This window comes from Panthera pardus, unplaced genomic scaffold (assembly GCF_024362965.1).
Source record: "Panthera pardus isolate Hobbes unplaced genomic scaffold, ASM2436296v1 HiC_scaffold_8, whole genome shotgun sequence".
Taxonomy (NCBI): domain Eukaryota; kingdom Metazoa; phylum Chordata; class Mammalia; order Carnivora; family Felidae; genus Panthera; species Panthera pardus.
In genome coordinates this window covers 151,740,521-151,765,968 of record NW_026527013.1, presented here as the reverse complement: position 1 = coordinate 151,765,968, position 25,448 = coordinate 151,740,521, and the positions used below count along the sequence as shown (strand labels likewise).

At 43.0% G+C, this 25,448-nt stretch overlaps 1 protein-coding gene across 12 annotated transcripts in view; it reads left to right on the top strand.

Annotated features, from left to right (window-relative positions):
- The window catches only part of DGKI (diacylglycerol kinase iota), a 449,436-nt gene that overhangs the window by 410,221 nt on the left and 13,767 nt on the right, over positions 1 to 25,448 (top strand). For all 12 annotated transcript variants that reach the window (XM_019452873.2, XM_019452870.2, XM_019452874.2 and 9 more), the window contains 2 exons: positions 13,683 to 13,720; positions 17,174 to 17,294. In XM_019452873.2, coding sequence (XP_019308418.2) covers positions 13,683 to 13,720; positions 17,174 to 17,294 — 159 coding nt within the window. The remainder of the gene's footprint in view (positions 1 to 13,682; positions 13,721 to 17,173; positions 17,295 to 25,448) is intronic.

Below are 25,448 nucleotides of genomic sequence, written 5' to 3'. Positions count from 1 at the left end.
ATTTCTACTCCCCAGCTTGTGGGCCCCTCTCCAGGTTCATCTCCTTTGTATTCACCCAGCCATATGGTCTGTATCACCTCCTACCACCTCTCTGGCAGACCACCTTCACTGTCTTTCATTCAAGTCCCTCCTTGGTGCTCATTAATTCTTGCGTGTTGGAACCACCTGCATAGATTCTAAGGACAAACAATGATGAATTTTCCTGACAACTCAAATGCCCCCAATTTCTCCTTCCCTATTCACTTACTGTTTTTTTGAGTGTATTCCAAATTTTTTCCCCATGGGTGGTGTTGCCCTTCTTATTTGACTATGAACCCAGTGAATAGAGATGTTGCCCCGTTCGATGCTGTTCCCTGGCACAGAATTGATTTTCTCTATACAAGTCTCATTGTTACATTTGCTGCAGTATATGGTGTTGGCAAACAGAAACTTTCAATACACATCTTTGAATTCCGTTGTAGCCTCATTAACATTGTTCCTGTTAGTCCTGGAAGATAGGTTAGTCCTGGACCTTTTCCAAAGAAATTCAGTTGGTAATGTGCTGAAAAAATGGCCTTTTATGGTGGTCTCACTGGGTGCTCCCTAAGGACTGTGTGAAAGGAAAGGAATAAAAATGACAGCATGCTTTTCTTTGGCTAGCCTTCTTTCGCATTTCATAGGAAAACAGACCATCGCTGCTGATTAAAAAACAAAATAAAACAGAATAAGCAAACAAAACAAAACAAAAACCCCTGGGCTTTCCAAAATCAGGTTATATCGCTTTCTATGTGTCCTGACCCTGCTCTTTTCTCTCCACCCCCTTTGTGAAATCTCACTATTGATTGTAACCATATCATCCTTTGATCCTTCTGGTTTCTTTGGAATGCTTTGTTGGGGATCATTATCTAATTATCTTTTGAAGCCCTGTTATAGCTGAGTGTATGTTGAAAGGGAAGGGTGCTCTTTACTGAGATTCACTTACAACTTGGCTCGACGTTCTCTGGCCTCAGAGAATATGTTAAGCATTTAAAACATTGCCAAATAAGAAAGTAACAAGAGGGGCGCCTGTGTGGCTGGGTCGTTTAAACGCCTGACTCTTCATTTCGGCTCAGGTCATGATCTCACGGTTGGTGAGTTCAAGCCCCCCATTGGGCTCTGTGCTGACAGCAGAGAGGAAGAGCCTGCTTGGGATTCTCTCTCTCTCTCTCTCTCTCTCTCTCTCTGCCCCTCACCCACTCTCTCTCTCTCAAAATAAATAAATAAGAAAGTAACGAGAGAGTTAGGAAGGGAGAAGGCTAACCTGGTTGGCTGGTAAGTGGACAGTTCAGAAGAGGTCACCATGTGTCACGGCTCCTCTGGCAGCAGATGAAGCCATCACAGATTCCGTTCCTGCAGATCCGTCACTTATCCTACAGGTAAGTGTGTGAAAGGGAATGGAAAGTGCCTGATTTGGCCTCTGTGTCATCACCTGTAAGAGCAGAAATGAAAAATCAAATTGTGCTAACTTTTTAAAAGTTTACTGGGTTGATTTATGCTTTTTACTGTGTGAAATGGTAGGATCTGAGCTATATTAACACCCATGTCTCCAAGGGACCAGGCAGGTACACTGATAGCTACCATAGTCCTTATTTGAAGATCATTGTTACTCCATTTGTCTGTCGTCTACTTGACTACAAACCCCAATATCCAATGAACGCCTGTCCCCCAGTAAGCTCTACCTAAAGCTTATTTTTCCTTTTGATGACTTCTTCCTGCAAATAATGAGATGGGTGCTGGTGACTCGTTTCCCTTAATGACGGTCTGGGCCTAAGCATCTCTTACCATGATTACTGGTTGCAAAATACTAGAACACACTGTCACTTTTTCAGTTGGTCCCTGGAAGATTAGCCCTGGATATTTTACGGTATGTTCCATACTGGAATGTTCCAGTTGGAAGCATTTTTTTTCTGCGTGAATTTCTGTTTGCCCAGGCTGTCTACTCTAGCTCCTTAGGCCTGTGCTGTCCTGCATAGAGCTGTGGACATAGCCATCAGTCCGGCTTGTTTTCAAGATCATGAAGTCAACTAAATGCTGCCTTGTTTTGCCAGACTTCTGAATCAGTCCTCATTTTCTGGGTCCACTTTGGGTGCCCTGCATGTCAGGGTACGACTTTCTTATCCCCATGCAGCTGTCCTTCCGTCAGCATGACTCCACATGGGGTCTCTCCGTGGCTCATTACTACCCACTCCCTTCCCTACCGCTGCAACCTTCCTTTCTGTAGCATCCCTCATCAGAGCCAGAGAAGCATAGGGCGTGCAGACACTAAAACTGCATTCCTGGCTGACCAGGGAGAAGATGGGAAGAGAGGACCTTGTTTTACCACCTGATGACTAAGGGAGGCAGTGTAGTGCCCCGTCCTACATACCAGTGTTTCCCATCCTGGCGTTGCTGTGTATTAGCCATGTGGCCTCCAGCGAATGACTTAACCTCACTAAACCTCGGTTTTTCATCCTTAAACAGGGGTGCTGACAGTGACAGGACCTATCTAGTACATGTATAGTGAGGATTAAATTAGATAATATTAGCTCGATGCCTAGCACAGAGTTTGCTTGCAAGAAAGGGACAGAGCGGGAGAGTAGACGTGCAGGGGAGGGCAAGAGAAGTGATCAAACAACCAAAATGGGAATAGGTCTTTCTAGAAGTAGACCTGCAATTTCCTGCTTGTGGCATGGACTTGAGATACTATCCAAGTCTGTCATTTTCTAGATTTGCTGGCCCTAAACATGTCCTTCAAGTTGCAACTCAATGGGCAAAGAGTGTATCCCTCCTGCACTTGAGCGTGGGTGGTAGCATTGGGCAAGGGCAGGAGCCTTTTCTCAGAGTGGGGAGACCAGGCCTGGCCCTGGCTGCACTCTCTACTGGGTGGGGAGCTTGGGCAGATCGTTTCCTTCGGGCTCGGTCTCTTCAGAGAGCAGGCTGAGGTGGCTGATATCTGAGGCTTCTTCTGTTCTCTGGACTCAGGCCTCTGAGGCAGACAAGAATACTAGGCAATGAGATCACACGAGAAAAAACCCAAAATGTCACCTTCGGTTTGGGAAGGGTCTTTAGGAGACACCGATGTCCTGCTTTCCATGGGGCGTGCATATGGATTCCTGCAGATGGGTGCCAGTCTGTTAACATTCCTGCTCGTGATGACACACGGCACTTTATTTCCACACCTCACCAGGTACTCGCCTTCTGAAAAGAAAGGAAATCAACTTTACCAGTGCATAAATGCCGCAGGCAGCTTTCACACTGGTAGTTTTCTTTAACAAGGTAACAAAATACATTACTATTTAATTATGCAGCTTCCAGCTTTTCTCCTGACAAAGCAACGCCCCTGGTGCTTATTGAAAAGGGGATTTGTAATCAGCCAAAATCGACTCAGTTTTGCTCAGTCTCATGACATTTCCATCCCCTCTTGCACCCTACCAAGTAAAGGCAATTTTTCAGCCGTTGCCAAAAAGTTAGAGGTGGTGTTTTATAAGACCACAAAAAAGTCATTGAAACCATACTCTTTGTGTAGCTGTTTGTTCCGTTCCTCTGACCATGTGCCTCACTGGGCCCCATATCTTCCCCAGCTAACTCTGTGGGCTCCTTCTCATTCTCAGAAATCCTGGCTCACCCAGAGATGTTCCTTGGGCATCTGATTTCCCAGCGATCTTTCTAGTTAAGCTCCTTTTATATTTGAGGGAGAGAGTGATAGTCTTGGCCCATGTTGTATTCTGAAAATGGAGTTGGTGAGTGATTTTCCGTGACATTAAAAAAAAAAAGTTTTTGGATTCACATTACTCTCTGCATCTTGGAAGCTGTTCTCCTGGGATGCCCTTTTCACTCCCTTCCTGACTCCTTTCCCCCTACCCCCGTTTCAGACATCCCACTTTATCAAGTGAAGCCCCCTACTCCTTGTCCCCCCATGCCTCTACACCAGCTGGTCTTTTCCACAGAAAACTCCCCACCCATATTTTCTGCCAATGCAGATCTTCCCTTTTTGGACAATTTCTTACAACCTCGCTAGGAAATGGTTCCATACACGACTCTCTTTCCCTAGCAGTCAGGGGCTACATGTGGATATGTAAGTACAAATGTGTTACTTTATAGATACTCTTTAATTCCTTAAGAATATGCGAGTTCCCAAGAAGAATGAAGGTTTTGTTTTGATTTCTCTTCATAGCAACTGGACAGTAAAATCTGCTCTTGAGTGGATATCCTTGAAGATTTGCTCATATACTGAAACCTATTCTATTTTGTATCTTCCAGGCAAGCTTCGACACTAACCTTTTTCTTTAGAATTCTTGCTTTTAAGCTGTGATTCTGCCTTAGCCAACTTAACACAATGTCGAAGTGAAAGTTAAAACTCATGTTTCACTTCTCTGAAATGAAATGCTTAATTTTTCTATGTTTTCAATTAATATCTGTCCTATGCCAATATGGGGAAGGTTCAAAATTAGCCTTTTATTATAACCTAGTTACAAGTACAAATTGTCTGCATTTACAAGTGAGAGCAGGCGCTAGAAACTATCTTTTAAAAAAAATTGTACACATTTGCTTTATGTGCATTTGTTGATCTATGTCCCTGAAAGTGACCTTTGTTGTGTTAACGCCTCCCTGGTTACTTGTGTTTCGGTGAGGAGGGTTTTGGCTACACCCATTCTTAGTTCAACAGGCCTTCATCATACAGAGTGGCCAGTGTCCTGGCAGGCGTTGACAAGGCACTTACTGAGCATCCCGATGACCGGATGACCCATAAACCCATCATCTTTATGAGCTCCCGAGCACACTCATTTGTACTTGGATCCTGGCCTTAAACACCATTTCCCAGACGCAGTCTTGATGTTTGGGTAAAACCAGTAACCATCCATTGCTTCCAGGCCACATCGCATCTGCTTGCGGCTATCACTGAATGAAATATGAAGGCAGCTTTTCAACCTAAGTTCCTTTTAGAGATCCTGAAGGACACGGCTAGAGTACATCAGATGAGTTCAAGGAGACCTATCACAGGAGGAAGGGGGCCCCAAGTTGAGAGGCGGGATGAAGCCAAGGTTCTGAGGCTGTCTCTGAGGTCCTCGGGGAAAATCATTATGAGCCAAGTCCAGTGGCCACGCTGCTTCTACTTAGCACCTTCCCCTCACCTGTGAGGCGAACAAGACCCTTATTTATTAGTTCTTCCATTTCTCATAGTCTCTTAGGAAGATAGCTTTACCATCCAGATGCTGGGAAAGCAAAAATAAAGTTCATCATTCTAAGTCAAATTCTCTGGACATTCTAGAGATGGAATACTTCTGGAGAATACAGAAACAGTCCGAATGTACTGAGAACTTGAATATCTGTTACTTTATTCAAATGTTAAGGAGGAGAAACAGTGTTATTGTATGCTATGATTACTTGAGGTTCATGAATTTAGTAAGGTGTAACCAGATTAAAACCCTTTGTGTATGTATGAAAAACCTTCCGTGTTGGTGGAAGCTTAATATTTATTGAACAAAAATGGTTGATGGGATTCTGTAATATTAATACTAAAAAGGAATTTCTATTTTCTAGATTTAAGGGAACAGTTAGATATGACTTTAGAAAGTGGTACTGTATATTTTCTAAATGCTTATTTATTTTTGAGAGAGAGAGAGAGCACGAGTGGGAAGGAGCAGAGAGAGGGAGAGAGAGAATCCCAAGCAGGTCCTGTGCTGCCAGCCCAGAGACTGACGTGGGGCCCCATCTCATGGCTGAGAGAGTTCAGGACCTGAGCCAAAATCAAGAGTTGGGTGCTTAAGCAACTGAGCCACCCAGGCACGCTGGTACTCTGTTTTTTAAAGTGTTGGCCACTACATCCAAAAAGGGTAATATTAATATATTATCACTAGAAAAAACATTAAATTTGAGTTGCATAGATTCTCGAAAGATATTTTCAGGAACCTCTCTCATCCCCCCTGGGACTGTTGGCACATAACCTACTTTGTTGTGGAAGACTGAGGAAGACCTATGAACTTGTCTTCTCTAACCCAGGACTCAAAGCAAATTCACCCATGAAATTTCTCTTAACATTGATCTAAGGTTTACCACTGATGTTCTAGGAAATAATTATTGCCTGGTATAGGGCTCTAATTTGACCCATAAGATAAATATTTATGATTTATTGAGATACTTACAGTGTTGTTTCGCTGCATCTAATAAACACTAGATACCTAAAGAGATTAGATTAGATTAGGTGCCTAAAAAGACATGAAAATATTTTCAGCTCCAAAACCAACTGCCAGGTGTAGCAGGAGCCAGTAAAGTGGGTTTTCCTCCACTCCTTACAATGTCTTCCTTGATTCAGGGTTTGAAGATTGAATGATAGCTCAATCACTAGACCACAAGTATCAACCGAGTATTTATTAAGCCTTCATATATTTCTCGTGCTATAGTTTTTATTGAAAGACAGAATATAGATAAAATAAAAAGGAGCAAAGTTAAAATGCAGTCCCTGTGCTCGTGGCTTAAGTGCAGATATGGGGCTTTCACACGTGAAACAACCAGAGAACAATTTCGCAACCACAGGTAAACAAATGGGGTGTTTGGGAGAGACATCTGGTCCCCACACTGTTTGTAGCTAATTCCAGGGGAGAAATAAGAGAAATGGAACGAACTGCTTCTAAAGGGAGCACGTCCTGGTCCTCTGGCAGCAAGGTGGAAGTTTTCTGCCAGGAGGGAACACTGGATAGGGGGCTGTTTGTTTTTTCTCCAAACAGGAAACTCCTTCCATGCCAATAGTATCTTCAAAAAGATTGCTGCAGCAGATGGAAAGAACCCCTATGCATTCATGCATTCAATTAGCAGGGACTAATTCAATCTGAGGATTAACTCTGTCATTAGAGAGAAACAAAACTTATTTATGTCTCCCATCTATGGTTACACCCTCTGAGCGCCATTGGCACCGGTGGTGGTTGAATGTTAGACCACTGTAGCATTTATTGGTCTTCAGATGCTGCTGATGGATGAATCCCAATGATGAGGAGATATCTGAAGTGTGTGTGCTCTGAGCCCTCCACTCCATTTCTCGGCAGTGGGGGAGATGATGGTAGATCGGGTGTGAAGGACATGGGACTAGAGTTGGGTGAGTGATCGCTTGCTTGGCTGGAGGAGAAAGAGGAGGAGGCACAGTGTTTTTTCTTACATCTGATTATTAAAGAGAAGTTCAGGGTAAAGTCTACCTTAGATGGAATTCTTAATTCAACTCAACAAACATCTGTTGTCTGCATCATCTTCTACTTGCCTTTCTTCCTCCCACTCCTAAAAGCTGACCCTTCAGATAAGCAGTTGTCAACCTTTTGTATTTTTCAGTGACACTGTATGCAAAATACATTCCCATGGGTGACTCCGGTAAGAAAACTGTTGTTCGTGGCCATTTCCCAATGCTGACTAAAAGTCACCATCAACCCTCTTACTCAAAGTATGTCACAGTGCAAGTGTATGATGGGACAGACTGGATTTTCCAAAAACAGCCACAGCATGATCTCCCATCCCACACATTCTTCTTGCAATATGACTTTGACATTCTTTTCATTGAGATGTGGGGTCTGTGTTTTCTTGAATATGGACCAACTTAGGACTGTAGCAGCAGAAGTGACTCCATGTGATTTCCAAGACAAGGTGACTTCCACTAGGCTTTCTTGGGGTGGTTGCTTTTGAAACCCAGTCACCATTTCAGAAGGAAGTTCAAACGGCTCACAGAATGTCATGCACGAGGAACTAAAACTCCCAGCTGAAACCAGCACCCAGTTATCAGTACTATGTAGTCGTCTTGAAAGTAGATCTTTGAGGTTTCCATGGAGCTGCCCCACCTGATGTCAGGTGGAGAGGAGACAAACTTTCAGCTGACCCCGATCCAAATTGCAGATTTTTGAACAAAACAAATAATTGTTCTTTTTGAAGCCACTATGTTTTGGGATGGTTTGATGTACAGTAACACCTGATCCCAGATTTGTGTATCATTCTAAGAATAATCTTGGATTTGTTCCAGGATATTAAAAACCCTCTGTATTTTAGCTATTAACAAATGACTTGGCACATAGCTGATTATCAATTGTCAAAACCTCCTCTAGGCTTATATTAAAATGCAGAGGTCTTTTGCAACATCTAATTCCTCCTTTCTCTCACTTCATCTTGTTCAGTATGACTATGTAAAATAATACTAATTAGAGTCATTCTCATGAGCTGCTTCTCACTTATGCCTAATTACTATAATTCCCAGTAGTTATCCATACCATTAAATAAGTGTTAGCTACCTTTGCTGTATTTGATGATTATGCTAAGTTCCATTTTGGGGAGCTAAGCCTTCACAGTTTGTTACTCATGTACCATGACTGACTGCTTACAAAGTAGAAAAATTGGACAGAATGCTTCTGATAAGGAAAATATGGGAAAAGCTCTGCAGAAATATATATCTCAAAGAAATAGACTCTTGGGCAGCTGACAGTGCAACCGCTCTGGTGGCTAAGCAGTAGGTCACTTTGAATAAAGGAGAAGTAGGCAGATGCCCATCGTCTTCCGGTCAACAGAATGGTGAATGCAACATCTGCCATGGGTGCGCTCAGGGTCTCCCTCGGCATAAGAAGAGTTGGACCTTAAAGCCATAAATTGACTTCATTTTCCATGTGATGCATTCATGAAACTTTTATTGGAGGTTGTTTCTATTTTTTCCCACCTTGCTCCAGGTTAAAGGGGTAACAGCATGGTGGAAGGAATTCTAACATGGATCATACACAATAATGTTAAAGAAAATATAAAAGAAACAAAAAAATGAGTCCCTTTGTCAGCTGGATTGCTAGCTATCTGTGTGACCTTGGAAAAGTGTGGTTACCTCTCAAGCCCCAGTTTTCTCATCTGTGAAATGAGAGGGTTAGGGTGGGGTCAGAAATAGCCCTGGAATGTAGAATATGTCCATTTCTGAAGGAATAGTTCTAGGATATGCTACTTGCATTGCAGATGAAATATTGAGGAGTAAAAAGTGTGCAGAAGTTGGCAAAGCCTTATATATGTTTATACTTTCAGTGCATCAACTGGTTTCTCTCCCAACCCGAGGACAAGCTACTCTTTGTTCAACATCTGTTGTTTGTACTTTTAATTTTTTTCTTCAACAGTTTTTTAAAAACAGATTTAAGTGACTGCTATCATTAGTAGGTGACAAACTGTCTTGTAATAGAATATTAATTTAAGAACTGAGAAATAACACGAAAGATTAAAGTTTTTAAATAGACATAAGTGTTCAGAGTTGAAACTATATGATGTAGTTATTTGATTTATTGAGAACTACATGCACAAGGCTTTGCCAAGTCCTGCATGCTTTTTATTAAATATTTTTGTTGGCATAGCAAAAACCACAACCTTAAACTATCCCTTTGGAAGTAGTCATATGCCAAACTCTACAGCTGTAATTGGCCTTCTGTAATCTTACCTTTTCCTTTCATAGGTGAGAAACGGTTCTTTTTCTGTATAATGAGGTCAAAAACATTCAGTATTCCATGGTGTTCTACAAAGAAGATCGTAACAGTCAGATCCTCTGTTCCTTGAGCTTATTTGCAGAGTCTCAAAAAGAACTGATTTTATTTCGTTTTTCTAATGAGAAAACTGAAGTTTGGTAAAGTTTACAGCTAGTTAATCATGCTCACAGGGCTTAAATTCAGGCATCCTGAATCAGTTCCCATATATGCCTTCCTAATTTGGACTTCTTGCCAAAACATCAGTTTCTGGCAAGGGGTGGAGTTTGCCTTGTGCAGTGGTATCCCCAGAACCTCAAACAGGGTGTGGCTCTGCAGGGAAGGTGGCCAGCCAGTGACCCCAGGGATTGTTTTCTCCCTCTCCTGATTCCAGTGGATAGCATTGTTCCTTCCATGTGCAGATTTCTGAGGATATCCAGACCCTTGGGAATTGAGACCCAAGACTGAGAAGGAAGACGGGGATTCCTTCCTTGCAATTCTGACTTGTCAGTTCCAGTTTTCTGTCTTATGATGCTTACTGGATAGCAGTTTACTGGAAGGGGTAGCACTGAAGGGAAAAGCAACCACTTCACATAAATTAATGATTCCGTTTCTAAGCTCTAAAAACGACAAACTTCTCAGTTCTCTACTCCCTTACTCTCCTGTCTAACTGTGTAAGTTTATGTGATTTGATTGTCCAGAAAACTTACTATCCATCCACTCAATAACCTTTACCTCCCCCTAGAAATTTGACTTCCCTTCTTTGCATTTGGGAGCATGATTTCCCCAGTTGGGGAGAGTTTTGGAAAAGGCAGGAAGGCAAGCTTAGGGACTGAGAAATAATAAAGAACAATACAATAATCATAACAACTCATTATTTGTTTTTTTAAGCTTGATCTTTCAGAAGGTACAGTCTGGAGTTGAATACTAATAGATGCAAGCTCTCTGTATGCAGAAGAAATCTTAAACAGTAGTGGTCATGGGGAAGGACATTAATCAGGAGAGAGAAGTGAGCCTTGAGCCTAATAATGTTTGCATAATAGCTACCCTTGTGTGTATTGCTTGACTTAAAAATAAATATCCACGCTTTCCATCTCCAGTACAATTGGAAATTATTTGTGGTTATGATTCTCTTACATGATTCTCTACCTGTTCATGGGGACTTTAAACCAGGAAGCTGCTGGAAACCAACAAACATAGCAGTGCTTCTGAATGAGTCTGGGGTAGGCATTTAAAGAGGCTGTAATGTGGGCAATCTGTAGAAAATGAGCAGAGAGCAGGTCATAACTCTGTTTCCAGGAGGGGAAGGGTAAGATCAAACTGGCATGGTTGACATTTATATGCTTTCCTGGTTTACTTTGAACTCTGCAATAGTTTCTCATCACCTGCAGGATAAACCCCAAGTGCCTTATCTTGACAGAAGAGGTGCTCACTGTGGCGGGGGGGATCCTTTGGTCTCTGAAGCATCTTATCTGAGACCACTCCTCACCTCAGGGAGGATAATATACAGCGTTTTGCAGCTTCCCTTAGACATCTCAACTTAACTTCCATGTCTTTGTTCAGGATCTTCCAAATCCTCTTTGCTCATTAATTCTGCTTACCATGAAGAGTTGGCTTAAACTTCACCTCCTCCAAGAAATCTTTGAACTCTACAGCTAGCCAGTAAGTTTTCCCCCAGCTTCTAATATTTTTCTCTCTTTTCTTTCTTTCCATCTTCCCTTTCTTCCCTTTTCCTTTCTTCCCTTCCTGGTTCTCCTTAAATAGACTTTGTCCTGGGGAATTTCTTTATTGTCTTGACTTATTGCTTGTATGCCCCAAATGTTATTACACAAGTGCTTTAAATTAATGAATTCATTTTTCTTCTTTTCTCTATTTCTCTTTTCTTTTTCTTTGGATTTCTGGGAAATGTTTTAAAATCTTGAAAAGAATAGGCTCTATAACTGTTTTTGAAGCTCTGTGTTATTTCAAGCCCTGCATTAACTGCCCCCGGACTCAGGCAATTGCCCTAACCTTATTCCTATCCTAATATGGATATTCTACTTCAGTCAGGAGAACATCCTATAGTATAAAGATCTGAACTGATTTGTTCTTGCAGACTTGTGATTGGCTAATATTTTCTCCTGCTTCTCCCTCCCTGTCCTCTGATATAGGGTTTACATCGTAGGGTTAAGCAGTACCCACTGACTCCTTCATCCATGCCTCTCCTCTCATAGGTGCTGTATTCACAAGATATGTCTCCTCGACTTCCCATACCAATTTCACCCTTCCTTTCTAGGCTCTTTCCGCAGTGTCTATCCATATGTCTTCAGATACTTAAGTACAGTCGCAAAAGTACTGAAAATGACCCCTTCTGTTGACATATCTACTTATAAAGCTTTTGCTTTTTTGTTTGTTTGTTTTATCCTTACTATAGACAGATGAGCAGCTATTACTTTTATTTTACAAAAAAGAAAATTGGTTCACAATCATTGACTTGTTAAGCTTACATGTCTCCTAAGTTAAGTTTAGAATTACACTCTAATCCAGTCCCCTTTTGCAACACTATAAAGGCTTGATAACCTATAAAGACTACTTTCTTTCCTTTTCTCCAGGCGTCACAGAGCCTGGGGGAGCTCTGCCTGGGGAGCTCCCAGAGGGCACTGGACAGAGGACTGGACTGGACACTGACCTGCATTATGGCCGCGATTGGGCCACTACTGGCTCTGTGCCCCGAGACAGTCACTTTACTCTGAACTCCAGTGTCCTCATCTATAGCAAGAAGAGTGAGGCATGTGTTTTCTTTGGATTCTTCTGACATTAATTTCCTTTCTGTTTCTATCTCTCTCCCATCTGGCTCCTTTTCTCTTTCTGCCTTCAGTCAGTTCTGCAACTAATCGTTGCACATCAATACCGTACAGAGCATTGTGCTAGGAACCCTAGGGAGAGGCTTGCAGCTCATTATGGAAAGGGAAACATTCTTTCCTCTTTCCCATTCTCCTCCTTTTTATGTCTGTCTTTCTGTCTGTGTCCTCCTCGAGTGCTCAAGTGGCCCTCCTTATTTCCATGGGTTTTCATGGTTTCTGCTGTGGTCAAGGGCAGGGCCTTCAGCCCTGGGCCAGTGAATGGGTTTAACCTGCCTGTGGTGCATCCAATCACTCAGGACTGGTAAGTACTCAGTATGAAAACCTGGAGGGCCTTGTCAGTGCTGCTCCAGGGCTCTGTGCATTTGGATGCACAACACAGCATTTTTGGCTAACTCTATATGAGAGTAAATGAGAATAAAATGCCACTCTGAGAAATTTAAAATTTAAGTTACTCTCTTCTAAAATTCTATGCCATTCATGCCTTAAAATAATCTTTTTTTTTTTTTGAGTAGTTTTAGAATCTAGGTATTTATTTTTCTAAAGGGACCATTTCCAACCTAAGACAAATGTTCCCTTGGGGAATCATTGCTGTCATTAGATGCTCACATCTTCTTGCCCTTGTTAATCAGTTTTCTCTTCTCATTCCCCTTTTGTCTCCCACATAACCTGTATGTACATGCACTTCTAGTTTTGCCCCTAAAGCTACATATTTTTATAATTAGTTTAGGTTTCCTAAGACTCTCAGAGTTCTTTCCATTTGAGTTGCCAGTGGATGAGATGCTGACCACATGATCATTTTCCTCGGAATAGAATTCAAGTATACACGTCCCCTCTCTACTACCTTTAGTCTTCTTTATTTCCATAGAAGTGGATAGTTGTTTCTCATTACATAACAAAATTACTAGTAATTTTTGGAACTCCAAGAGGATACAGTAGAAGGAACTGGAAAGAAAGGAGCAAAAAAATCATGGTTAGGCATCTAGCCTGCCTCAGTAGATGAGTTGAGAACATTCATAGGGTTTAATCATTTCAGTAATTCTGTAAGATTTAAACTTGATGTTTATGTGGAAACTGGATTCAGAGGGGTTCCATGATCTACCCATTGTTCCACAGCTTGTGAAAGAGCTGAGAACTGAACCTAATCTCTGTGACTCCAAATTTGATGAGGGGGTGTTGAGGTAGACTCTAGAATGTTGGACAGAATGGGTGTCTGGGCAGGGAAGGGGTGAAGAGAAGGCTTTAGCCTGATGCAAGATTCTTGGCATGCTTCTCTTTCCCTGATTCCTACCCCAAATGTAGACTATTTTGGCAAAATATAGATCCAGCCCTTTGTGGTATTTTGATGAGAGGGTCTTCTACTAATGGGACATCTCTCTTTTGTCTTTCACAGCAATTTTACAGGCAGTAATAGCTGGTGATCTTATGAAGGTAAGCTATCTTCCTACCAAAATTTTTGGTGATTCTTTAACAACTTTAACCTCATTTCTCACCGCATTTTCATGATCTCTCGTATGTCATCTATCATCCATCCCTCTGCTGTGCTAGCCGACTCGAAAGGGGAAGGATGTTCTTTGGGGAAATGGACAGAGAGGGCCAGAGGAGTCTTCATAGCATCTCCACATTTCCTAACAGCAAAGGATGTGTGCAGGGGTACTGCGCTGGTTGCCTCCACTCATAACATGGACTGCATGTTCCCAGGATGCAATGCTCACAGTGCCCCAAATTCCCGCTATCTAGGAGCTGATATTTGGAGTTTTAAGGTTTCTTTTTAGACAGGTCTTGAAATGAATGCATTATATGGATAATAGCCAGAAATACACTCTCCGGGCCAGAGCCTCCAGCTTCTAACATTATTATAGTTTTGTCCTTCAGGGATCACAATTAACCAAAAGAAGATGCTTGGTCTGATCTCCTTTGAACATTTTCATTTCTGCGTATATTTTCTTAGTTCGGAGGGAAGGAAGTAGTCACTGCTGCCTCTGGAGTGAATACAGATTCGGGAGTCAGACTGCCCGCGTTCAAATCTTGGCTCTGCCATTCATTGTATGTGTGACTGTATTTAATTCTCTCTGTGCCTCAGTTTCTTCATCTGTAAAACTGAATAATGTTGCCTCTATCCTTTGTCATAAGAATTGAACGTAACGATACACGTAAAGCTCTTAAGACTGTTTTTATTACATAGAAGCGGCTCTGAAATGCCAGCTAGTAGTGTTAGTCTGTGTCTTTTTAATAAACATAGTGGAGATGCAAATATTGTTATAAAGTGTGTACAGTCTATAAGTATTCTAAAAGTTATATTTAGTTTCATGTCATTTTCAGGCATTGGGACTTAGGACGACCTGCATATCCCTCTGTAACCCACACTGGCTTGATCTGCTCTGTAATATTGGCACCTGCGGGAGACAGAGGCTCTACCCGCCAGCCTGTGGAGAAGGGTGCCATTGCAGATTGAGAAACCAAAAGCCTTAAAAGAAAGCTGAGAAGCACTGACCTTGTGTGCAACTTCTTCTGAAGTGCATCTATTGAATGCATATAAACTGAGAACCCCCTGTGCAACAGTATGAAGAGGTTACTAATAGGAAACAAACAGTCAGAAGGTCCCAAGCATCCTGATAAACTGCCGTCTTAGGCACATAATCCTGGAAGTGGTGCCTGTGCCACTGTCTGGGTCATAATGTTACCAGCCATTGTCACCCACAAGAGAAAAGTGCTCTCCAAGTGGTGAACCTAGGAGTTTGATGCTGTTGCCCTGCAGTGGATTAAACCAATATTATCCTATACTCCCTGCAAAGCCTTATGCGAGATGCTTTGGGCAGTAAGATGTGATTCCTGCTCTTAAAGAGCTTCTAAGCCACAAATTATTTGCAAAACTACTAAATTTGAAATCCTTTTTGATTTTTCCTCTGCTTTTAGCCTAGGCAACATAGTTTCCAGGTCCCTGGGTATATAGCCACATTTTTTTCATACTTAATAGAGAACTATTTGAAATATGGGAAATTACTATATTCAGTGGATTGTCTTATTACCTTCTCTGTTATAATCATTTCCTAAGTGCCTGAGAAGTTACTTAACCTTATTTATTGGGAGATGAAATATAATGACTTAGGGTGTTTCTTTCTCATTCTTTTACATTCTTTCCCTCCCAAGTATTTTTCTTCCCCTTTTCTTTCTTCTTCCCCATCTTCTTCTATGTCTCTATTCCATGCAGAAAGCACAGTACACGTTAACTATTAAACTGTGTGTATGTAAGAGAGAAAGTGCACGCCAAATAGCAGAGAACAGAAGAACCCAGGAGTCGGTGTGAAGGCTGTTGGGCGTGGTTGCTGTGTAACTCAGCGGCATAAGATACCCATGGACTAACTGAAGGGCCACAGTGTCAAAAACACTACAGAAAGGCACAATCAAGGCAGCTGATGGATGGGTCTGTGCTTCTCTGTTGAGCCTGAATCCTTTGTGCCTCTGCCTACAAAGAAAGGGAGTATCATTTTAAGACTATCGTCGAGCAGTACTGGACATGTTTAGATTCTTTGTGGAAAACCATTAGCTACCTCTTGCTGTTCTGTAGCCTTGTACTTTAGAGATAAAAGTCCCCGTATGTTCTTTACATCCATTCAACTATTCCTTTTTTATCTATTTTCTGGAAAGTCTTCTGTGACTCTTCTTTACCCGTTAATAACCTCCTCATGTTGTTCTCCATTCCTGTGTCTGTCTTTGCACATCGGTCTCCCCCATGGACTGCGAGGTCTTGAGGCCAGTGACTGAGTCCTGTTTATACTTGTTTCCCTGGAATCTGGCACATGGCAGTTCCATGGTTGGATTTGACTGAAATCATGAATTATGAGTTGCCTCTTTGACCTTATGAGATGTTTGATTATTTATATATATATATATATATATATATATATATATATATATACACACACTGCCATCTAATTCTTTCTTGGTGATAGTTACATTCCTTTTGCTTGGTACCTTCTGGATTATTTTATTCTTATTTTCCCTAAAACTACCCTTTATAAGCTGCAGAAAGACTCTGTGTCCTGCTGTACTGCAGTTTGGAGAACAGAAACCCACTTACCCTTTCTATAATGTTCAGTATTTCATGAAATTAGACCATATCCTCACTTCACCACATTATTCCCAGGCTACAAAATCTGTGGGGTTTTTTCTAGTCTGTTCTCACAGGTGTTTTAGGTGTCTACTACTACATTCCCTGAATCCTTTTGGTTCTCACCCTGTGGGTCATCTCTAGCCTTCTTGAGTATGGGTTGGTTGGTTAACAGAAGGCGAGAGGCTGGACGGCAGATCAGGGTGAAGAAGTGAGGCCGTGCAGATGTGTGCCCGTGTCTGCTACGTGCACGTGTGCTGTGACCTCCCGCAGGAAAATGGGAAGCAGCTTCTGGATTTGGTAGCTGGGTTCATTAGAGGTTGAAGAAAAACTGGGGGCGAGGAAAGGCGCTTAGCTACGGGACACCAAGCTATTCCTGTCTGCAGCCTTAATTATCCTTTCACTCAGGAGAGAGCTCAGCCAACAGAGGAAAACGTTTATTCTCTTTGCTGCCCTTCACTCCCTTGGGACAGAGAGCAGTGCCCAGAAAAGAAAGAGACATAAAGCAGAAAAGAAATAAGTAACTCAGCATGTTTCAGTTTCCTTGGGCTGTTCAGTGCCCACAGACCCTCTCCCGAGTCAGGTGAGATGCTGGCCATCTATTTGAGTGATAACACAGACCGGGAATGTTACTTCCTCCCTTTGACTTTTCTGTGTCCTCTGCGGCTAGAAACGTTTGTGGTTTGCTCCATCACTCTTCTTTTTATCACCGGTTAACTGTTTTCCTTGTTCCGGACCCTGCCTGAGCTTCTTTTCCTATGTCTCTTTTGCAGCTAATAGAAAGCTATAAAAATGGAGGGAGTCTGCTAATTCAGGGACCAGACCACTGTTCACTCCTTCACCATGCAGCTAAAACCGGCAATGGGGAGATTGTGAAATATATCCTTGACCACGGTGAGTAGGTACAGTGAACCAAGGATCACTTCTCCATGCAATAATTGAATTTTCTAAATCGACTTTCTTCCAGGCTATGTTCAGAATGGTAGAGATGCTCTCCAAATTTTAGCTCACTCCCCCTGCTTATTGGAGGCAGACAGAATTGCAGACCACTGACATATGTCGGTCACCATAATCAAACATTTCATAGAAATAATTTTCATATCAAGGTCTTTGCAGGATATTTTTGAGCTAAGTAAAAAATAAAAGACAAAATCAAATGCCACCTGATGTAATATGCTGTATTGTTTTGTGAAGAGCGTTAAGTTGACTGGTTGGGACGAGGTACCAAATTCGTGGGGATAGCATGATAAGCATGTGTTGTTGTTTTTTTCCCCAGCTTCCTGGCTTCTCTCTCTCCCTCCCTCTCTCTCTCTCTTTCTCTTGCTCTCTTTTTCCAGTTTGAATCTCATTCATCTATCAAATTAAGCCACATTTCATTCTCTTTGAAAACATCTGGTACTCGTGTGTCTTCTGTGATTAGGTGATTTCGACATGTAGCATGAACATTAGCATCTTCCCCTAATGGCCCTTTAAAGGCATAAACACATGAACGGACACCAAATCTTGACCATTACTTTCAGCTTCCCATGTTTATAGTGTGTCTAGGAATAAAGAACAGGAGTAAAGGGGAAAAAATCTGCTTGGCTTGGGTGTTTTTGAGGAAGCAGGAGTGGAGTAGCCTCTAGCTCTGCTAGGTATAGGTACACAGAGACCTTGGAAGATTTTCTGTGAGCCCCGGCAGTGACCCTGTGGCATCCAAATTCAGGCCATAAATAGTAAGCATATTAGTAGACATGCACATTTGCACATTACTTTTTACTCCTCTTTTATTCAGTTCAACACACGTCTTACTCCTTTCAGTCATTCCACAGATGTTTGTGGAGTGCCTAACAGGAACTACCTGTTATTGACCAGTGGACACACACACACACACACACACACACACACACACATGCACACGCACGATACAGTCACTAGTTCCAGGCAATTTCTGGCAAAAAAATATAATCATATACAGAATGAAATTGAAAACAGTTCTATATAGATGGTTTAAGTCCTATTGTAAAGCCACAGGTAGATAACACAGCTGCCATTTGTCACACACTTCTCATATTTCAGATGCTTCTACTAAACATATCCTATGTCGGGATGTGACACATCGATTGTCAGTTACATTTGACACACCTTGTTTTGTCCTCAGTTCCTCCTCACCATGAAGAGTTTACTTGAAACCTTGGCCCGAGTGATGGTGGAAAGAATAGCTTAGGAAAAAGAAAAGGTGTTTGAAGTCGGATGGTGGTTATTAGAGCATTTCTTGCCCCCTGCACGCTAGGCCTGACAGTCCCAAGCCAGTGTACTTTGGAAAGCCTAGGTGGTTGGCTGTGTTCTTGGTACTGTGTCTGCGGTGTGCGTCTTTTCATCTCCTGTCCCCCTGCCCATTCTACCGCCTGCAATGAAAGCGTTTCTCTTTGGGCAAGACTTACAAAGCAATGGCGGCATGATCTCTGCTTGCCTCCTTCACACATGCGCGCACACACACACACACACACACACACACGCACGCACACTCAAAATCATAGGTGTTTTTCTTTTCCCCGTAGTGACTTCTCCCAAAGCTAGTGAGAGGCAAAAGCAAATGTTAGAACCCAGCCCCACGGGCAATGAAGCACAGAGCTTCTGTGATTATTTTTGTCTTAATAGAAAAGAGCTCAGGGTTTCTATTGCACAAAATGCAGATGTGCTTTAGATATACATACTGTCAGTTTGTCTTTAGCTCAAGTGAAGGTGCTCCTGGTTGCTGTCTTCTTGACCATTCTCAATCCTTTCTTACTCATTTGTCCTTTACCCAATGGGATTGAATGTTTGCTTACATATCTTAAGCTGTTCAATACCCACATCTCCTCTCTGGAGTTAGGTGTGAGACTGGCCATCTGTTTGAATGCTAACGCAATTTAGGGTCTCTGTCTCTCTCTCTTCCTCTACCTCTCCTGAAGAGCTAGAATTCCATCTCCACGTCCCCCTCGCCCCCGCCACGGGTTCTGGAACCCTCTATCAGTTACCTGTTGGTATCTCACTTGGTCTCACTCAAGAGGCTGCAGGGAACAGCACTTGTGACTGAGTCTGTATTGAAGAGGGACTCCCCAACATGAGATGGCTGGGATGCCCGGGACACCTGGAGCCTTTCTCTATATCTATCCTTTTATCCCAGGCTTCTTCATGCCATGACAGTCCTAGGGCTCCAGGAAGATGGAAGCTTCCAGACGTCCTGTGGGCAGACTGGAAAGTTCTGCATCATCTCTATAGTATTCTGTCCGCTAAAACGGTCACAGGGCTGGCCCTGACTCATGGAGGGGGGAAATGGCCCCCACTGCTCTGTGAGAGGAGCTGCAAATAATTTGTGGCCAGATTTAACCTACCACCTCCCTAACTCTATCTTCTTCAGTTGAAAATGGTGAGCCTACCTTCTCAGTGTCCTGAACTACTGTGTCACCCAGAATCCCCTGGGCCTCTGCTTTTATATGTTCCTTTGGTTCTCAGTCCTAAGGTTGACTAGCAACAATAATTCTTTGAATTTGCAAGTTCTTTAACAACAGTTTCCCCTCTTTTTAGCATAAGCATGACCCATGTAATATTTGGGACATACTTATACCAAAAACAAAAACAAAACCCCTCTCCTCCGTTGCATGTCCCCAGGGGCATGAGATGATATTGGTCTAGACCCATGAATTTTCACTCCCCCACTTTTTCCACTGCCTTAAATAAGAGGGCCTCTAAAAGCTTGCTGTGGACTGGTGCACGCCTACTTTGCCTGGTGTGAAATCAAGCTGGTACTTTCGTTAGTCTCTTCGTGCTGTAACCAAAGCCTGACGCCCCAGTACTCAACTTGTGTCTCTTCCACCCCCAGCACCTCTTGCAAAGCGTGAGTCACACAATACAGCTCTCTCTGTCAAAATGGAAGGACACAAAGCAAAATTAACATAATTTTGGGGGAGGGGGTGTTTATTTTTCCAGAATTTTTTTTGGTTCGATTTTAATAATATGTTTAATAACTATGATAATGAGGGAAAAAAACCCTTGAGATTCCAAACATCTCTACTTGCCTCATGGGCAAGCCATTCCCAAGGTCACGGGAGGCATCTGATACCCTCCCCGCCTCACCAGGATCTCTCATTGGCCGGTACATACCTGAGAGTGAGACTGGAGATACGAAGCACAATCCATCTTTCTGTTGGGAAATAAAGTCTCATTATGCTCTCTAGTCCCAGAATCACTGCAATTTTGAAGGATGGTGATTTTTAACCTTTTAGTACCATAGCCAAATAATAGGAACTAAATTGCAGTTGATTTTTATTGAAATTAGTACTAGCCAACCTGATAGGCCTCATCAATTCCATCTCCCTAACACTGATCTCATTATTTCTCTTTATTCAGGAATACACATGCGAAATCTTTTGGCATAGCCAGTCTAATCCAGCAGGTTCTTAAGAGCTAAGCGCTTCAGCTCAACTGTCTTTATTGTTGCTGTTCGTTTTAGTATCTTTAGGTGCTGATATAATTTCATTAGCCTGTGCATTTTGAAAAACGCATCTCTTTTAAGTTATAGAAACCTCTGTAAATTATAGTGTTCTTGAAGTCAAGGACAAGCACACGGGAAACATGACCCTTTCTCTTCTCTGTACCCATTACCTTAATGTGATCTCTGTTCAGTGAAATAGTCTCTCCTAATTTAATATGATGGTGGCTCTAGAATCCCCTTGGTCTGACAAGGAAAATAGCCTTTTCTAAGAGAATTTAGTGAGCTGGGGTTCAGGATGTGTATCAGACTGTGGCATTATGTTTATAAGCTAGCATCAGTTTTGTGGCAGACAGGTCTGATCAGTATGAATTCATGTAAATGGGGAAAAAAGTGGAAATTTTACACTGCACCAGAGTTGGAGAGGGACATTCCTCCTCATCTCTCGAATGCTCCAGATCTTTTGAAGTTTTAGTTTTTTCTTTTCTTTTTTTTTTTTTTTTAATTTGGTTTAAGTCTTTCCTGTGACTTCATATGCCATAAATCCTAAAACCCGTTCGAAGACCTGACTGTAAAGATGTGCTAATGACAGGGCTCTGGAGAAATCGGTAGGCACTTTGCAAGTTGCTTGAGAGCATACTGGCTGGTTTTCTGTCCTGCATCCTTGCTCAGGTGGGAGCCCCTCTCCCCTCTGCTTTGCCCACCTCTTCGCTGGTTATTGTGGTGAGCAGTGGGGTCCACAGTCGGGAGGGCGCCCCCTGAGCAGGAGTCGTGAGAGTTTAGCCGTTCCCCCAGACACCACAGTAAACAACACATTTCTGTCCTAAGTGTTCTCTGGAAACCGGGCTGTGGGGCTAGGGGCAGGAGATGTGTGGTGAGTTCTGAAAAGCCACAGGAGGCTGGAATTGTTTTCTGTCCTCCTTCTTCTTTGGGACTTTTTCTCTCAAATACACAACCTGCTGTTTTCCTTTCTGAAAAACTGGAATTTGGGCATTTGGAGGGTTGCAGAGAGAATGGAAGAGGAAGACAGAGAGCAATCCCACAGGGCCAGGGTGGAGAGGAAAGGACGCGAGGGGCTCCATTCCCGGGCCCCCAGTGGCTCCCGCTTTTCAGCTCCTTTCAACCATATTTTCTCCCCACTCCTTCCTCCCTCCTTGAACCCCTCCGAGGGACTTTTGTGTTGTTTTAGGCTTTTACCACCCCGCACATCTCGCCCCTTTGTTTTTATCCCCCCCACTCCCACCCCTCTGCCCCCCTACTGCGCGTCCTGATAGAAATCTCACTCATGCATTTCCTTTTTGATTTCAATGGCTTATTTTGTCTTCTCTCCTTTTCTGTCTTCAGTCTTTCTTTTCTTTTCTTTTATTTTTACCCCCCCTTTTTCTGCCTCTGGTCCCCGAGAGAAAGGACCACCGTCCCGCTGGGACAGGATGACGGTGCGGTTCGAGTTCCCAGTGCCAGCTCTCCCCACATCTGTGCAGCTTTTGTCCTGGGGCAGAGGAGGATTTGGAATGGTCTGCTGGCAGCGTGGGGGAGACTAATGGGAAATGAGGTCCCGGACAGAGAGGCCACGGAGAGGTGGAAGGGATAGCAAGGGGGGTTTGGATGCCTTGGTGTGGGAAGCAAATTAAAGGATGCGTGCGACAAAGGACACATCATATATAATACAAGCACAATATTGATGATAGGGTTGTAGCAGCAAGAGCGCGGGGCGGGGGGGGGGGGGGGGGAGTATCCAACGGAAGAGCCAATGGAATGAGCCCGGGCAGAAGACTTGCTGTTTAGAAGGCTTGACTACTTAACCTCACTGTTCACTTTCTCACGTTGAGAGATTTGTGAAATTTTGCTTCCTTTCGCATTCCCCGGCTTCGCTGGAATACTGATGCGTAGATCTTCTCAATACGTCTGTTCCCCCCTGATTTTTCAGAGCATTTCCCGTATAGCACAGTCTTTTGAATCCATGTTATGTTTATGGGTCTTTCTCTGAGAAAAAAAATACAATACTGGCTGGGATCCACATTGATTTTTAAATGGCTTTCATTCATTCATTCAATAAAAAAATGAATTCTGTCCCATGAACTTTTGAGAAAAAATGTTAGAGTAATAGTCACTGCTAACTTTGATTGCTCTAAATGCTTCGTATGTATTCACATACTTAATTCTTAAAACAACCCTATGTAGGGGGTTCTCTTCTCTCCACCTGACGGGTGGTGAAAACCGAAGCAGAGTGAGGTCAGGTTACCTGCCAAGACTCACGTGTAACATCTGGTCTCTGCCCTCCATATTTCTAAACCCCGGTGAGGGAAATGAAACACAACCACCTCGCAGGGTAGTTTGATATAAGCATTACCTGCAGAGTTCCAATGACAGCTAATGCAGGGCTCTGAAGGGACAGCGATCGTCTGCCTCTGAAAACTTCATGGAGAAATTTGCACACATGCCCCTTGAGTCAGATTTTAACAGTTGTTTTCTGGTACAAGTCAAATGTGGGATTGAGTGTGGACATTGTAGCAAACCCTAGGAGGCAGCAGTGAACCGAGACTTGGTTTTATATTCAGGGAATAACTGAGTTCACTGCTAACAACGTAACGGTACTCCTTCAGATTCCCGAAGGGACATGGCGTGATGTTCACAGTGTAGATCTGAAATATAAAATAAGTTCTAGGTCCAAATATTCACCATTGATCTAAACTGAAAGAATTCCATCCTCTTTTCTTTCTCTTGTTCTCTCCCTTATTAGTGACACTCAAATGAACTTTCCCAAAAAATCATAGATGCTATTTATTATTATTTATTTATTTATTTATTTATTATTTTATATTTAGTTTTATTTCGGAGAGAGCAGGAGAGAGCACTAGCCAGGGGAGAGCAGAGAGAGAGGGGAACAAGAGGGATCCCAGGTGGGCTCGGTGCTGACAGCAGAGAGCCCAACGCGGGGCTCGAACTCATGAACCATGAGTTCATGACCCAAGCCGAAGTTGGACACACAACCAACTGAGCCACCCAGGCATCCCGGTGCTATTTTTAAAGTAGTGTTTCCTTTAAAGAGCATTTTTGCAGTCTGTGCAGATGATTTTTGTTTCTCTGGCCATGCCCCCTCTCTGCAGACCTTATACTGACGCTGCTAACCTGCACAGGGCACTAGTAAACAGCCTGAAATACTACAGCTCCCAGCAGGCCACTAGAAGCAGCATAGGGAGGGAAACTCCAGCCTCTTCTTGGGCTGTACCTGGCACTCAGTCCTCTTCTCAGCTCCTCCTCCGCCACCCTCTTCTTGCTAGCATTATGCCAACACGGTTATTTTAAAGCGGGTTAAGACATTGCTAGAAAAGCTACCTGTACTGCTAAAAATAGCTCCCTACGCCTGTCTGTCATCAGTTCACTGCCACCCTTCCCTCTGCATTGGGGATTCACCTGCCAGCATGCAAAATGTTCTGCTCTTTTTGTGATTATCTGTACTGGTGGAAAGAGGAGGAAGGTTTGGGTTAATTAAGTCCATCATTCCAGAGCCCATTTCATTCCAGAAACCTGTAATTGGAGTTTCATCAGATTTTAATTAAGCAAAAGTATCCTGTTTTAAGATCAGCACCTCTTCCTCTCACCCCTGTCTGCTGCAGCAGGTCCAAAGGAGAGAAGGGGGAAGTGATAAGCAGCTACAGGCTTGCCTGACTCATAAATTGGATAATCAGCTCTGGGATTGTTCTGCATTGGCTGCATTTGTGGTGATTCTTGTCAGAAACTTGAGGAACAAGGTCCTTTCTCTTCCTTGTCCCCCCTTTCAGAGTGTCAAACAATTGCCATTTTATCGCAGATTGAGTTGGTTCCACAAACTCTCATATGGCGGCAGGGATCCTGGAGTCCGTGGACCCCCCATGGGTGCAGCCCTGAGCACAGAATGAAGGGGGAAAGGAGGCGGGGCCTCTGGTGCCTAAATCCGCATGCACTCAGCAGTAATGGTGGGAACAGAGCTGCCAGTGAGGCTGGGTTGCTGGTATTCATGGAATTCCTTTCCACATGAATTGCTCCAAGGGTTTGCCGAAGAGGGCATTGGGCCCTGTAAGCCTTCTTGTTCCTAGCCTTGCAGAGAATGCCCTGCCCGCAACTGAGGAGGTCTGGAGTATTGGTTCTCAGGACATCAAATTTGAATCAGCAGGTGGCTTCAGAAATAAATGGAAGGAAATGCAGAGTCCAGTACACTTCCTTCCTTTACTGATGGTCCACATTTTGATTTAGTGTAACCTCCTGGATTATGCCAGAGAATAGGACACTTAATATCTAACCTTCAGGCATGTAGTGTGCCAGGACTGAGAGATTAATTGAACTTGCGCGAGGTCCAGTAAGTGGTAGGTAGAGCCAGAATTTTGGAGCAAGGAGATTCAGCTCTAGGACCCATCACGGCGCTATACTGCTCTGTACTTCTTCGGGTGTTTGTTGTGGGAATTATTTGTTTGTTGTGAGAATTATTGTTCATTTTTCCTTAGAAAAATGTTCCTAGTTTGTTGAGGGACAAAAATAAATGAGTTAAGTCTTTGTTAAATCCTTAATGTAGGCTAGTTGCTAGAGGGATATGATAATGCTAGAGGGAAATAATAAAT